The sequence below is a fragment of the Drosophila tropicalis genome, unplaced genomic scaffold, assembly GCF_018151085.1.
Source record: "Drosophila tropicalis isolate 14030-0801.00 unplaced genomic scaffold, ASM1815108v1 contig_443, whole genome shotgun sequence".
NCBI classification, from domain to species: domain Eukaryota; kingdom Metazoa; phylum Arthropoda; class Insecta; order Diptera; family Drosophilidae; genus Drosophila; species Drosophila tropicalis.
In genome coordinates, this window is record NW_027172907.1 from 7,540,463 (window position 1) to 7,555,559 (window position 15,097).

General features: G+C 38.7%; 2 protein-coding genes across 2 annotated transcripts; one reads left to right on the top strand and one right to left on the bottom strand.

Annotated features, from left to right (window-relative positions):
* The first annotated feature begins 5,747 nt into the window (after positions 1-5,747).
* On the top strand, positions 5,748-12,304 carry l(3)psg2 (lethal (3) persistent salivary gland 2). Its single transcript, XM_068285950.1, is given in 4 exon segments — positions 5,748-6,851; positions 6,911-9,158; positions 9,160-10,703; positions 10,780-12,304. Coding segments are annotated over 4 exon segments (5,895 nt in total). The 5' UTR covers positions 5,748-5,910; the 3' UTR covers positions 11,942-12,304.
* Positions 12,305-13,002: 698 nt separating this feature from the next.
* On the bottom strand, positions 13,003-14,574 carry spo (spook). Its single transcript, XM_068286173.1, has one exon. The coding sequence runs from the start codon at positions 14,572-14,574 to the stop codon at positions 13,003-13,005; it is 1,572 nt and encodes a 523-aa protein (XP_068142274.1).
* Positions 14,575-15,097: the final 523 nt, after the last annotated feature.

The window sequence follows — 15,097 nt, forward strand, 5'->3', positions numbered from 1 at the left end:
ATGGCATCGCCAATCACCGCCGCTAAGAAAATCAAATCAAAACAAAAGTGCCAAAAAAAAAAATAAACAAAAACAAAAAACCACAATAATAAAAAAAACAAACAAATCAGCAAGCCATAGGAAAAAACATTTATTTACACTTCTGCCATAAGCCATACCATACGTATATGTGGATATATATCCATCCAACTTGCCAACTTTGGGGAATATCCGTCCATAATACGTATACGCACGGTATGCGTATTCCGCATAATGCTTTAAAGATCTAACTAATCATAGTAGAAATGATTTTATTTCTCTTGTTTTAAAACATAGTGAAGTTGAACAAAAAAAGAGGATAAAGCCAAGAGAGAGAAGTTTAGAAAATGTTCTCGAAAATTATGAAATCTCTTTTTAGCTTTTTGCCTTTCGCTTTGAAAGTTAAAGCTAAAAGAAATTGGCTTTTTATGTTGGAACTCCTATTAAGCCTTGATAAGCTAGTTCAATTTTTTCAAGTTTTCTATGATAAGCTTAAAATAAACATTAATTAATATAAAGATTTAACAGCATTTACGATTGTAATTAAATGCCAACTTCACTGTGAGACAAAAACGATTATTAACTGGTTTTGACTGGTCAATCAAAGCAGTGCAAAGAAGTTAGAATATGAATCCTTACCAATTGTTGTTTGACAACTTTGATAAAATAACAAAAAAAAAAAAAAAAAAAAAAAATAACGAGTAGTTTAATAATTAGTAATTTTCCACCACATTTTGATAGTTTATCGATTTTTGTCGCCCTGTTCCTGCAGCTCTCTTTATATGGCTAGTTATTTGTTTGTTTCATTTTTAGTTTTTTATGACTTTACGATTGTTGTAGATTCGCGCAAATTGGCGACTGGAGCCGCTTGGCACCACCATACACCCAAAAAGCATCATTCAACCACACATCTTTGGAGGCTTGGGAATTGTAAAACAAAAGCGAATTCAATGCAACTAACATCAGAGGCATCGAGTGAAAGATTCATAGAGATACACAACACACACACACACATGTATCTATGATATACTCGTAAAACAACAAATAAGCAAAATAAAAATATAAAAAAAAAGCTCATAAATAATAGCCAACAACTAAGAGATGAAGAAGAAGATGAAGGAAAAAACTTAAAGTCGTTAGCTCGGCTCAACGTTAAAGTCGTCGCCATATTTTTTGTATACAATTTTTTGTTTTGTTGGCTTGGGTTTTTTTTTTTTTATTATTGTAGTTGTTGTTGCTGTCGTTGATTTTGTTTTGTGCCTTTTTGCTCTCAACTTGGCTAAAATTAGCTAATAATAATAATAAAAATTAACAAAAAAAAAAGGTAAACAACTTGGAGCAAAACAAAAAATAACAAATTAACAAACGAAAGCCAAAAACATAGAAATTATTAAGGGAAATTAGGGAATTTTAAAGTTGTTATTTCTTGGAAATTAAAGAACAGTCTATACAGAGCTTATGCTAATTTAAAGCAAGTCTTAAAAGATATTAGAAATTACCTTCGAAGACGTAAAATTTGTATATATTTCTTTTCGATCTATTTTGATGGTGTTTAAAAAGAGGTTTACTGTGTGGTTTGATTTCTCTTAAATCTAAGAAAACTCTCATAAATTTGATTAGCTAATGAAACAGTTTTACTTTTCAATAGATCATTGAGATGACAATATTAACAATTGTATTTTAATTTACTAGCAATATTATACTTCAACTTAATCTTAACCTACTTATAAATGATCTTTTTTTTAAGATTTATATAAAAATATTCTTAATAGAGGCCTTTGAGCCTTTTTTTATTCAATGAAATTGTCAATTGAACTAAGTTTGAATTAGAACTTTGTCTACCTTTCTGATATTCAAATATGTAAAGGTTAATATTTAAAACAAATCAACTAACTAAATCTATGATATATATTCCTTTCTTAGATTTTTACCGAATTTACATATGGATGGATTTGTTTGTATAGGACAAGAAAATGTTTAAACTTTCAAAATTAACTAAATAAATTTATTATGATGGCAAATATTATAAAGTATTTGCTTCAAATTTCAAAAAGGTCTGAACAGATAAATAATATTCTCTATAAGACAAAGAATTTGCCTATTTGAGTTGGGAATCCAAAAAGTTGTTGTTGTTCATGGTGAATTATTATGAATTCTTTAATTTATTATTTGTTTTTAAATGACTCATCGAATCTATAGTTTTGAATGCGATTTTTAAGGAAAATATAGCATAATGCATGAGATTTGGGATTTGTTGGGATTTTCAACAATAATAACTAAATATTTAAGCTAATTGTAGATACTTTTTTGTATGCTGATTAATAAAGTGATTGATTAAAATGAAATTTTTTTTTAAATCTTTCAACTATTTTCTAGGGATTTTTGATTAAATTATTAAATTAAATTCAATTCAGTTGTTAATAAAATATTAAGTTGTCTCCTTTTGCGTTTTTAATGGGGAATTACATTTCCCCAGATGGTAACTTTATCTCCTTCCCCCCCACACACACCCCTTGGGATACCTTTAGGTCTCAAAATCAGTTTTTATTTGCGTTCTTAGAAATTGTGGAATCAAGTTTTCGTGTTTTGCTTAGATGCATGTCCACAGCAGCTTTGTAGAGAAAGCAGGAGGGAGAAGGAGAGAGAGAGAGACATGGAAAGAGAGGGAGAGAAAGACAAAGTATTGTATTGGTGTCTGTCCCCTTTTTTTTTTTTGAGGTTATAAATGTGAACCGAACGTGCGACTAATGATTAACACCTCAGCGATAGAATCCTCTAACCAAACGCCTCTGTACCTGCATTCTCCTCTGTCCTCTAAAAAAAAACCTTTCTCTCTTCCTCCATCCCCCGTCAGTGGCCATTGTGCTCCATTGAGCATGTGATGGAAGCATGGGCAAATAAATTAAGCCAATTTTGAGATGAACAAAAGAAGCTTTATTTATTTTTTTTGCTGTGAACACAGATCCGGCAATTAGCAAATGCTTCTGTTTTTTTCTTCATACTATACAAACATATAAACATACATATGTACATATGTATGTATTGGGTCTGTATTAGTTAGCATATCCTATTACAACCTTTTTTTTTGTTATTGTTGTTGTTGCGTTACAAATTGACAGAAGAATAAATTAGATATATTTTGTTATTGCAATTATCACCATTTGAGCTCACTAAACTATTTATTTCTTTTTTATTTTTTCTTTCTAGTTCAAGCTAAATGTCAATGACTTGTCGCTTTGGAGCTGTTCCAATTTGTCGGCTGTATACATACATATATACAGATGAATGTAGGTATATATATGTATGTACATATGTATCTACTTACCTAGCCATGATGATGCCCGCCGCCCTCAATGTCCCACAGAGCGTTGAATGTTATTTTAACGCTTTTCTTTGTATCATATTAATTGCTTGTAACACACACACACACACACACACACACACACAAACACACAATTTTTGTTTATTTTACTTAAAACTGGCATTTAAAATTGTTAATTGAATAGAAATTTTAGTTCCACAGATTTATTCAACTACTTTTCTAAATGTTAAGAGTTGTAGACTAATTGGCAAAGCGTTAAAGCCGAAGCTTATAGGCCATTTTAACATAAACATTTATTTTTGTGTTAATTATATATTATTTTGCATTTCGAATGGCCCACAAATAATTGTTAAACATAAATTACATAAACAAATTGCTTGTTTTTAGAGCGACTCAAGGTAAGTAATCTATTTATATAGCATACCAAAAGGGGGCATTAATTAAAACGTTAATTTGACTCTTTTTTTGAGAGAAAAATATTAAACAAATTGAAATTGAATGACATTTTAAAAAATTTTTAACTTTGCCAAGGACTTTGAATCAAAGACATTTTGCATCCTTCATTGTAAACTTGGAGTTTCTGAAAATAACACATTTTTTTCCTAATAAAACCTTGAATATTATGAAAATAACAAATTCTCATCAATTCGGATCACATGTATGTAATAATATTTTGAAATGGTTGATCAAGACACAATCGTTTTGGTTTTAACCATGTCATATGAGATCATAATGTTTGCCTTTTAGTTATGAACTTTGTACGGCGAATACGCCTGAAGTATTTATATTTCATTCAAGGAAGTCCAAGGCATTCGCATTCACACCAAGGTGCCAAAAACTTTTTGGAAAAAAAGCAACACCCAACTACAATACTAGTGCAAAAAAAAAAAAAGAAGTCACAGAGAAAAACAAAAAGAGTAAAATCCGAAAGAAAAAACCCAAAGTCAAAGCCCCCAACCAAAAGATATACACACAATAAGTTAAGGTTGAAGATTTTGTAGATCTGACAAGTCAGTCGCATATATGTACAAATGTATATATCTGGGGGACATATCAAGACAATGGATTACTACTTAGTACAAGGTAGATGTGAAATAGATAACAAGTCACATTTCGTTGTCGTTGATTTTCATAGAAGATGTAAAATTGTATGTTCATACATATGCCGACATGGTGAGGAAGGTTACTTTTTTTCTGTTTTATTTTTTGGGGCGCCACAAATTAATTTGCACCTTTCGCCTCAGCAGATGGCAGAAAGCAGCAACAGCAGCAGCACCAGCAGCATCGGCACCCCGACCAGGTGAAAGTTGTGCATGCAAATAAACATACAGCAACAACAACAACAAAAATAAAACGAAAGAAAGAAAACGAAAAAAACAACGGTTGGCTCTAACTGACTGACTGACTGACGAAAGTGCAACAGCATCCAAAATGCATTTTTTTTGCAAAAAAAAAAAAGGAGATTCGGTTCGCTCTCTTCTTTTGCAGCCAACTAGACTTTGTGGGACGTAGATATGTATGTAGGTGCTGTTCGTGGTTGGGGGTGGGACAAACCTTAATTTCTTTTCTTTTTCCCCTCCCTCGTTGCCATCTCTTCGACTATGTCATAATCTCTCTTTGCGGCGGCTTTTCCTCATTGCGGCCCGTTGCGCTTGAGGTAATTTTTTGTAATTGTAATTTGTCATTTATTTGCACTTCGCATTTGAGTGCTCCCTCTCCAAGAGTAGGAAGCGGAAATAATATGTTAAAAAAAAACATTGGTGTTTGATTTGCTATAAAAACCTCATTTTATGTGGCTTTTGTTATGATTTTACATTTCTTTGTTTTGTAAAAAATTTTCAAACATTTTATAAGATTTCAAATTTAAATTAACAACCGTTTTAAGTTTTCCGTTATATATTCCACCTGTTAAGTTAACAGCTGCTGTAACTGTTAGTTAACAGCACTCTCTTAAAAATAAGGTCGCTCTCCCGAAAAATTGAGCACAAAACTATGCTACAAATTAGATAATATGCTACAAAAGATAATTTTCAAGAAAAACTATTTAAAATTAATGATAGCTTAAAATAGTGTATTAAATTTGAATTTTAAGATTTTCATTTCAAAATCCATTTACCATCATGGTGGGGAGTCTATACCAAGACATGCAAGAAAAATGCTAACTGGGTTATTCATTTTGGATAAAGAGAGAACGTTATCGATAAATAATTGGTTTCGATTCGAAATAACATTAATAAAATAAAAATGAATAGAATTATTTAATTTCCGTGATTTTTCGCTTGTCATTGCTAATTGTTAATACAGAAATATTAACAATAATTAAAGTTTTGGTGGCTTAATAATGTGATAGGAAAAAATTGATACATTAAGAATGTTGTCGACATCGATAAGTATTATCGATAGAACGATGTTGCTTCCAGCACTATTTTGTAGCACAGAATAAAAAAACCAGCTAGCACAGTTTTTTATTCCAAATATACAAATATAGGCTAGCACAGATTGGAGGAAACCAGAATCAAATCAGAGAGGAGAATCGGGAGCAAAACAATAAGCGAAAACGTCAAACAACTATGTCAACGCTGGCTGGAGTAGCCGTTGAGGAGCTACAAGATGGTGACACTAGCAGTTTAGAACCGGGCGAAGTTGTTACCCCACCACGCAACACAAGCAGTCCAGCGGGAGCCAAGAAACTCCTTTCCAAGGATTTAATGAGCAGAACATTGCGCAAGCTAACAGCGGCCATTACACAAATCGATGGCCATGAGAATGGTGATTGTGAGGGTGCAGGTGCAAGTGCGAGAGCGGGTGGGGAGGCAACAAAGGCGCACGGTAAAGAGACGGACAAGAAGGAGTCAGAGGTGACCGCAAATGATGAGGCGAAAGTCAGGAGTAAGCTGGAATTGGAGATAATTAGGCGAAAGGAGGAAAAGCTATCTGTTCCAGGTGAAAATGGGATAAAGGATGAGAATAATATTGATGGTGATGATGATGATGTTGCCAAAGCTGAACAACGCACTGCCCCTCCAAATGATGATGATGAAGGTCTATACTCGGACACAGATTCCTCGGGAGATGAACAGCAGCAGCAGCTGCAGCAAAATGTCGAAGATGTTCAACAGGCTCGTAAGGAGAAGCAATTAGAGGCTGCTGCTGCCCAGGCACAGGCTCAAGTGCCGCCGCAATCGTCGCCACATCCTTTTTTACGCTGCAGTCCAATGAGATTTCACAGTCGTCCGGTTTGTTTTGATTTCCCTCGAATGGGCTTTATGCCCAGAATGGTTATGCTCGGGCATAACCGACTCAGACCGCCCACATTCTTCAATGGGAATAGGTCACAGACTCCGCAACGTTTGGTCTCGCCCATGAAATCAAATTCTGGAAGCCCAGCCCTAACACCAAGTGCAAGTGGAAGTAACGGCGGTGGAGCAGGAGTCGCTGGAGCTGTCGGCGGTCCAGTTTACGGCCCGGTTTTACCACCATCGATCGCTAAGAAACCTCAATCAGAGTTGGTGTAAGTTAAAATTGCATTTCTAAATAGTTTTTTTATCAATCAATAAGATTACTTTTCAGATGGACTTCTTGTCAGCCGCCTGTTTCGTATATCTTTAATTTAGTTAATGGGTGTGGCAATCAGCAGCACAAGGATTGCAAGCACAAGGATTCTGCAAGCGAATGCAAGGATGAGAAACACCAAAAGCAAGCAAAATCAAAGGATCACAAGCGCGAATCGAAACGGGAGAGATCCAAGGACAGAAAAAGTCCAAGATCCAACGATAGAAAAAGAGATCTCTTGAAGGAAAGGCAAAAGGAACGCTCCAGGGAGAAGATCAGGGAATCCTCTACCAAGGAAGATTTGCCTAAAATGCAAAAGCCCAAAGACAAGTCTCGAGAGCAACATCAGCCCAAGGACAAATCCAAAGATGATAAATCTCGAATTGACACAAAAGAAAAGTCATCCCGTGCCCCGTCCAAGGACAAGGGGAGGGATGAACCAAAGGTTAAGAGACAGAGAGATGTGTCCAAAGAAAAGGTTATGGACAAAATTAAAGATTCCTCATCAACATCTAAGCATCACACTAAGGATAAATTAAAAAATGATACAAAAGAGCCAAGCAGAGATCTTTCCAAGGAATCGCATCGCGAGTCTAGAGAACAGCCTAAAACCAAATCAAGGGAAACGCATAGGGAACGCTCTCACGAGCCAGCAAAAGACCCGAAATCTCGAGATCGCTCCAAGGATAAACACAAAGAGCGTTCAAGGGAAAGAAAGGAACACCCGGCAGAGCACAGGGATAAGGCCAGAGAACGTTCCAAAGAGGATAAGCACCGGGAACGGGATCGAGATCGGGAAGAGATGCATAAAAAACGTTCACGTTCCCGGGAAGATAGAAAAGATAAACTCAAGAGGCGTAGCAGAAGTCGCAGCAAAACGCGACAACACGTAGAGTCTAAGGCTCGAACACCACCGCCGCCAGCTACTCCTACACTTTATCCTACAGCTACTCCTCCAGTAGCTGCAGCTGAAATGCCACAAGAGACGATGGCGATGGAAACACAAGAAACACCGACAGCGTCGCTTAAACCCTTTGACATATTCGCCGAATCCCCACCAAGACTGAATGCAATACGAAACGAAAGCAAAACCGCTGAATCACTACCACTAGCCGCCTCCGCCTCCCCTCCTGCCAATACTACAAACCAAATGCAAACGCAAACACAAACTCCTCCCCCCCAGAAGTCTCGAATCGGAGATCGTAGCACTACACCGCCTTTGAATCGTCTTCATGGGACGCCCTTGCTCCGGGCCAGTGAGATTCATAGTCGTATCGGTGCTTTATTAAATGACAATGATGATTTGCATTTAGAGGCCTTGCTGGCCGCCACCAAAGAGCAATTGCTGAAGAAGGAGAAGAAATCAACAGATGGAGTAATACCGCCTCCATCCATCAAATTTCATGTGAATCCCTTCAAAAAGGAAGTAGTATTAAATAATAGCCAAAACGAAAGGGATAGAGATACAGATAAGAAGGATAGGGATAGCACATCATCACGATCATCACGAACACGCATTAAAATCGAAAAGTATCGCAGTCCATCGCCAGTATCCACAACATTACCAATGCCAAGTAATATAAAGATTAAAATTGAACGAAATATGACGCCGCCACCCGTACCCATGCCTCCAGTGGCCACTGTCACTCCAGTGGTGGAGGAATGCAGCCCCGATACCGATGACTATATAGACAATTGGGAGAATGATGATTCCCTAATGATGATGCCTTCGGTACTAAATACTAAAACAGAGATTAATCAACCCCCGCAACGGTCTTTAAATTATATAAATGGTGATTTAGCTGATGATGATTCGAATACCTTGTGGAATGCTAAAAGTACTCCACCACCCAAGGCCAAGCAAGGAGGAGAAGGAGGATTAGATGAACCTGCCACACCCAATAATCTGAATATCAATGATATCTATGATAGATTCATGAATTGCATACAAGAGGGTAATAATACAACCACTGAGAGGGATAATGGAGAGAACGCAGGGGATGATGACGATGAGGAAGAAGACAATGCGGAGGACTCTTCAAGCGACTCCTCATCCACCTCAACGAGCAGTTCAACAAATAGCAGTAGCGAAAGTACATCTAGTTCTGATTCCGATGATTCTAGCGATGATAGCGAAGATGAGGTGATGGAAGATCATGTCCCGGAGGAATCGACTGCTGCGACGGCGGTATTAGATGAAGAGAAGATGCTGAAACAGGAAATTGAAACCGATAAACTAACATCCTCGAATAACCCAAATTTGCAAAAAGAAGAATAATGTTAGCAAAGATTTGCGTAAGTTAAAAAATCTCGAAGATAATCTCGGACGCATACAAATGATGCGTGAGAATTATGATCCCGGGGATGATATATGCGAGGAGCTGCTAAAAATGGAATCTCTTTTTCAAATGCAACGAAATGCTATTATGGATAAATATCGTAAGCATGAGCAGGCATCTTCGGCGGCATCTATAACGGCCATCAGTTCCAATCCAATGATCCAAAATGAGCAGCAGCAACAGCAGCTGCCCGCCATGGAGGCACGACCACCGAGTCCGCCAGTGAATAGTATTTTTGATGCCAATCGTGAGGCCATTAAGTTGACAATTTCTCCATTGAAACTTACACGTAAGTCGGTCATTTTTGATAAAGATGATACGGAGCAGCAGCAACAGCAACAACAACAGCAGAAAACAAACACGCCCACTAGGCCACCCAAAGAGATAGCTATAGTTAAACCCACCATCTTGGAGACACGCAGCAAAGCGCTGTCAACTGGATCACGTGGTGGATCAAAAAACTCTTCCTCCACCTCCAACTCCTCCTCTTCAGCTCGCCGACTGCAAACGCCGCGCGATCGTACGCATTCCCGCTCTCGTTCCATATCCCGCCAACGTTCAAATCGCCGACGCGGCGGTACACCAAGTCCAAAACGCTGGCGACCGCCGTCACCGATTAATAGGCGAGGATCGTCACGTAGTCGGTATGGTAAAATACGACTCCTGCCCCGCAGTAGTCGTAGTCGCACCTTGAGTCGCAGTCGAACTAGGAGTAGGAGTCCTCATAGAAGAGCGAGACGTGCCAAGCATCTTAATGATGAGGGAAGGCGAAGGAAACCTCTGTCGCCTTTGAGGCATAAGAATATGGGTCCACGATCACCGCCTCCACCCTCATCCCTATCATCATCCTCCCTCACACGACGTCGCTCGTATTCCCGCTCACGATCACCATTGCCGTTCAAGCCCCCATCGCCGCCCATGCGACGCAGCTGGTCACGTTCACCACCCGGAGGAGTCGGTAGTGGCGGCGGCGAAGGTAAAAGGCGTTTCACTAGATCGCGTTCCCACAGTCGTTCCCGTTCCCGTACGCCAATGTCACCGCAAAGACAATCATTTGCCGATTATTTCGAAGAGAATCCCGGCTTGGAAGCAGCCGCTGCCTGCTATTATTACAATATGTATCATCAGGATCAGGATGGCAGCATGGCCGCAATGGGTGACAATTATGGAGATGCTGGAGCCTATGCTGCCTACATGGATGCCTCATCATACACGAATATGGAGCAGGCCTATGCCCAATATACGGAATACAATGCCCAATACGATTATGGAATGGGCCTCATGGAACCGAATGCTGCCCCCACGCCAGGTGTTTTGCGTGAATTGCCCAAAGCACCGACCATCTCGGTGGCCGTACAAAAGGGCAATGTCTTGGAAATTGTTCCCTCTGCCGGCTTGGATATAACACAAAATACTCCCATTGCTGAGATTACACCCAAACCGAGCATAGAGGAGCCCATCGAAGATAAGAGGTAAACCCACCATTAAATCAATTCGATCTCTTATATTTAATCTTTCCTTCTCTCTCTCTCTCTACTTTTCTTTTAGCAAACCCAAACGGAAGCGCGTCAATTTTGTGGACAATGTTTTGCCCAATTATGAGAGTGAAAGCGAAGATCGCTCTATTGTGGAGAGGGCAGTGGAACGTGCCCTACAACAATATCGCGAGAAACGTTCAACAATGGCTGCCAAGCTGCAACGCATAAAGGATGAACTAATGGCTCTACCGCCGCCGCCTCCCCCCCTGACACCGAAGCCACCGAATCTGGACAAACCAGTGATGGTGCAAAAGAAACCGAAATTTCTTTACTTCCATTTCGATCCTCACAAGGGGGCCATCATCAAGGGGCATACGCGAATGGTGCGACCACCACCAGGAGCTGGTCATCCTCATCATCATCATCATCTGATGCCACGATTCGATGCCAAACGTTTTAGCATGCTGATGAAATCGGGTAATCTGCCACCATTGCCGCCACATTTGCTAAGGCAACGACCGCCTTGGTTGCCGCCACCGCATGCGGATGCCATGACCAAGGCATCCATCTTCAAGGAGTTCTTTAGCAAACACCCGCCACCACCTTTACCCCACTATCAGAACATATTGCACACGCTTCCAGCACGACCCATTGATACGATGGATTCTGATACGATAGCGGCGGCTGCTACTTCTGTGACTTCTGCAGCTGCTGCTGCTCCTCCTCCACTTGGTGTCTCTCAGCCCATACCTGTTCTCGGCGGTGGTCATAACAACTTCATATTACCCATGACAGTTGGACCTGTGCCTGCTCCACTGCCGGTGCCACCAATTGCTGTGGACACAGCCACACCCGCCTCGTTGTCATCATCCTCGTCATCATCATCAGTTTTGACTCTGCCTTTCTTTACACCGCCGCCGTTGCCGCAATTCACAGTGCAATCGGTGCCATCCATTAGAGAGATTATGCCAGTGGATATATTACAGAAGTTGGGGCCACTGCCCAAAACTCTTGATTTGGAAGAGCAACCAACAACTCCCATACAAGGCAATGACGCGGATGAGCCGCCAGCATCATCATCACCTTCGATAAACACAGATCTCAGCAAGGAGAAGCAGTTTGAATCAAATCCTACTGCTGCTGATCCTTCAGAGCAAGAGCCACAGCAGCAAACGCAGTCAGTGGTTGAGCAGCCACCGGCCCAACCAATGCTACTAGTGGAGACCCAATAAATGACCCCCCCTATCATCATCACCCTCATTTACCCCTCGCGCGCCCCTGCTCAGTCTTTATAGTTTTAGGTTTAGTTTCATCTTTTTTTTTTCTTTTTGTTTATAGTTTTTAGAAATGGACTCCGTATTGATCTTAGGCTTTCATCCCCTTTTACCATTCAAAGAACAAAATGCATTTATTGTTAATATTATATATATAGATATACATTTATTAAACAAAAAACAATTTAATGTGCTTTTTTCTACTTAGATTTTGTTTAAGCTTTCAATTTTATATATATATTTACTATAAAAATTGATGCATTGATATCTATGTTCGTTTCCTTCCCCTTAAAAAACAATTTATTTTTTTTTTATTTTCTTTTTTTAGACCCATTGATTTTTCTACAAGAAAATAAAAATGTATATAGAAAGTAATTTGTTTAAGTGATAAATCCTCTCTCTCTTTCTCTATATACATACGTATATAGAGATATATGACACGAAAAAAAGTATAGATTTAAATAATAGTTAAATAAGTTTAAATTGAAAATACAAAAAAAAAAAAAGAAAAAGAACCTTTACGAATTAAAGAACTGTAGAAAAGTGAAAAGGGTTTCTGATCTAATATACATATATATATATTTATATAATTGATATATTTTTTTTTTTTTTTTTTTTTGTAATCAATAATGCACACAATTTCCGCTTAGTCTAAGGTTCAATGAGAAGACTTTAACTTTCTGTTTTGTTTAGTCAATTTATATGTAACCAAAAAAAAAAAAAAAAAAAAAATTAACAGACTTTATTTAAAGTCGTAAAACTATAAATGAAGAAAATGTGTGAAAATTTGCCCTATTTTAGTTTAAATTTTTGTATCTCCCTCTCTCTTTCTCTCTCTTTGTTCTGGGTCTACAGCTTTTTTGGATAGTATTATTTTATAATTATTATTTTATTATTATTATTATTTTTTTTTATTTCTTAAATGTAATGAAGTAATAAGACTTTTTATGTTCCAATCACTGTAAATATATTTACTGCAATTAATTATTATTATGATTATGAATATTTTTTATTTAGTTTTAAGAACTTCTACGCCTTAAGATCAAGGGAAAACATTTGGCCGGCAAGGCCAAAGAGGCGGAATTCATTTGAATCTCTGTGAGATTTCTGCCATCGACATCATAACGTCCCATTATATTGGTTAGCAATAGAAAGGCGTAAGCCCTTAACAAATTCTGGCCAATGCATGTGCGTTTACCAATGCTAAAGGGCAAGAAATGTGGTATATTCTTTTTCAATTTCACTTCCTTAATGGTCTCTATGCCGGAATCGGAGTCAATGGAACAACGCTTCGTATTTGCCTCTTCCAGAAATCTCTTGGGCTCGAATTCCTCTGGTTTTGACCAATTCTCGGTACTTGTGTTCAGTTTATAATTGTTGATAAAAACAATTGATCCCTTGGGTACACCGAAACCAGCTATTAGGGCATTTTCAGTGGCCACATGTGGCACAATGGGCGACGATGAGTAGCGTAGCACCTCAAATATGGTGGCCATAATGTAGGGCATTTGCGACATATCCGATAATTGTATATTACGCTGACCATTCGATGATATGGCATCAACTTCTTCCTGTATATGCCTGGCAATGGATGGATTTTTGGCTATATAGCCAAGTGTTATCATCACCAGATTACCCACGGCCGAATGACCACCGAGAAAGTCTTCCAGCATAAAGATTATGGTATTCCTAGAGACTTCGCTATCTTCCCGTAAACTTCGGAGTAGGGCATCTGTAAAGTCGCCATCGTCATCTGTATCCAGATCTACATTCATCTCTCGTCCATGGATAATGCGTTCCATTATGATTTGCCTGATGGTCGTTGACCAGTTAACAATTTTCTTCAAATGTCCCAGATAGAAAGGCTGTAGCCAGGGTAAAAAATCCAACGGATGTCCCTGATTGATTTCCCAAAAGATTTCATCAAAATACTTGACCATCAATTGAAAATCCTGATCACTGTATTCGAAACGCTGCGAGCACATATAAATCGAAAACATATTGGCACAGGCTTTCAATATCAAGGGTTTCAAATCGATGGCTTCGTCCAGCTTTTGATCGAGTTCTTTGACAAGTTCATTCATCTCCTGACAGCCAATATCGGATATTTGATTGAAATTCGAGGAGGATTCCCGTGGCGAACAATAACGGCGAGCCAGATTGCGACGTTTCTGCTGGAGTTGGGACCAATCGCAGAGGGCCAAGGAGTTGGCTCGATCGCCACCGAAAAGTTTATGATAACGCAAAAAATCCGGACGTCCGCTAATAAATCGTCCATTCTGATTCAGAACCTCACGGATCAAGTCCAAATTGTTGACCACCAGGCAACGTGTGTGACCCAAAGTCAGGGAGTAAATGTCACCATACTCTCGAGTTAGCTTGGTAAAACCTTCGAAGGGATTGTGTTGATAGCGTGATAATATATCCAAATTCCCTATTATTGGCCAAGGTTTGGGTCCTGGTGCTTGGTTATAATGTTGATTGATTTGACGAATGGTAACTAACACCTTTCTCTTGGCCTTGTATAAGATGGTTATATACGATGATACGATTACAACGACAACACACAAGAGTAACGCAGCGAGGAACATCTTTTCCATGGTTTGTCCTATACCCACGGATGTTTATTCAGCAACTGAATTGAATCATTTTATACCACTTAACAAGTAATCTCTCATTAGGAAAACGAGAGGCACAAAGACATGAAAAATGCAATTACCTGCATATTACTGCCCTTCCTACCTGCCATTCGAACGTGAATCATCTTGTATGTTGTCAAGGACCTACATATACATTCACCCGCAACAATCAAGGATCTTTTCTTTCTCCGTGATATAGCTATTTGAGTGTAGGTAATATTGAGATAAGAGCTCCTAATATTGCAAATTCCTCAAAAGAATATACAAAAAGGGATAGTATTTCGTCTAATTTATATCCTTAGAGAAAAATCAAAGCGTCCCAGTTAAGTTCAGTGGCCATTTCAGATGCTTTAAACGGCATCAACAGGACGTCCACATTGACCCATTTGGGATCGAATTAAAATGAGAAATGTTTAACTACTTAAACTTCATTTAAGGGAAGATCTAAACAGATTGACTCCAAAAATCTGCCTAT

Bases quoted from the DNA above. Each gene is read 5' to 3' on its own strand.
- spo (XM_068286173.1), bottom strand. From the start codon at position 14,574: ATGTTCCTCGCTGCGTTACTCTTGTGTGTTGTCGTTGTAATCGTATCA.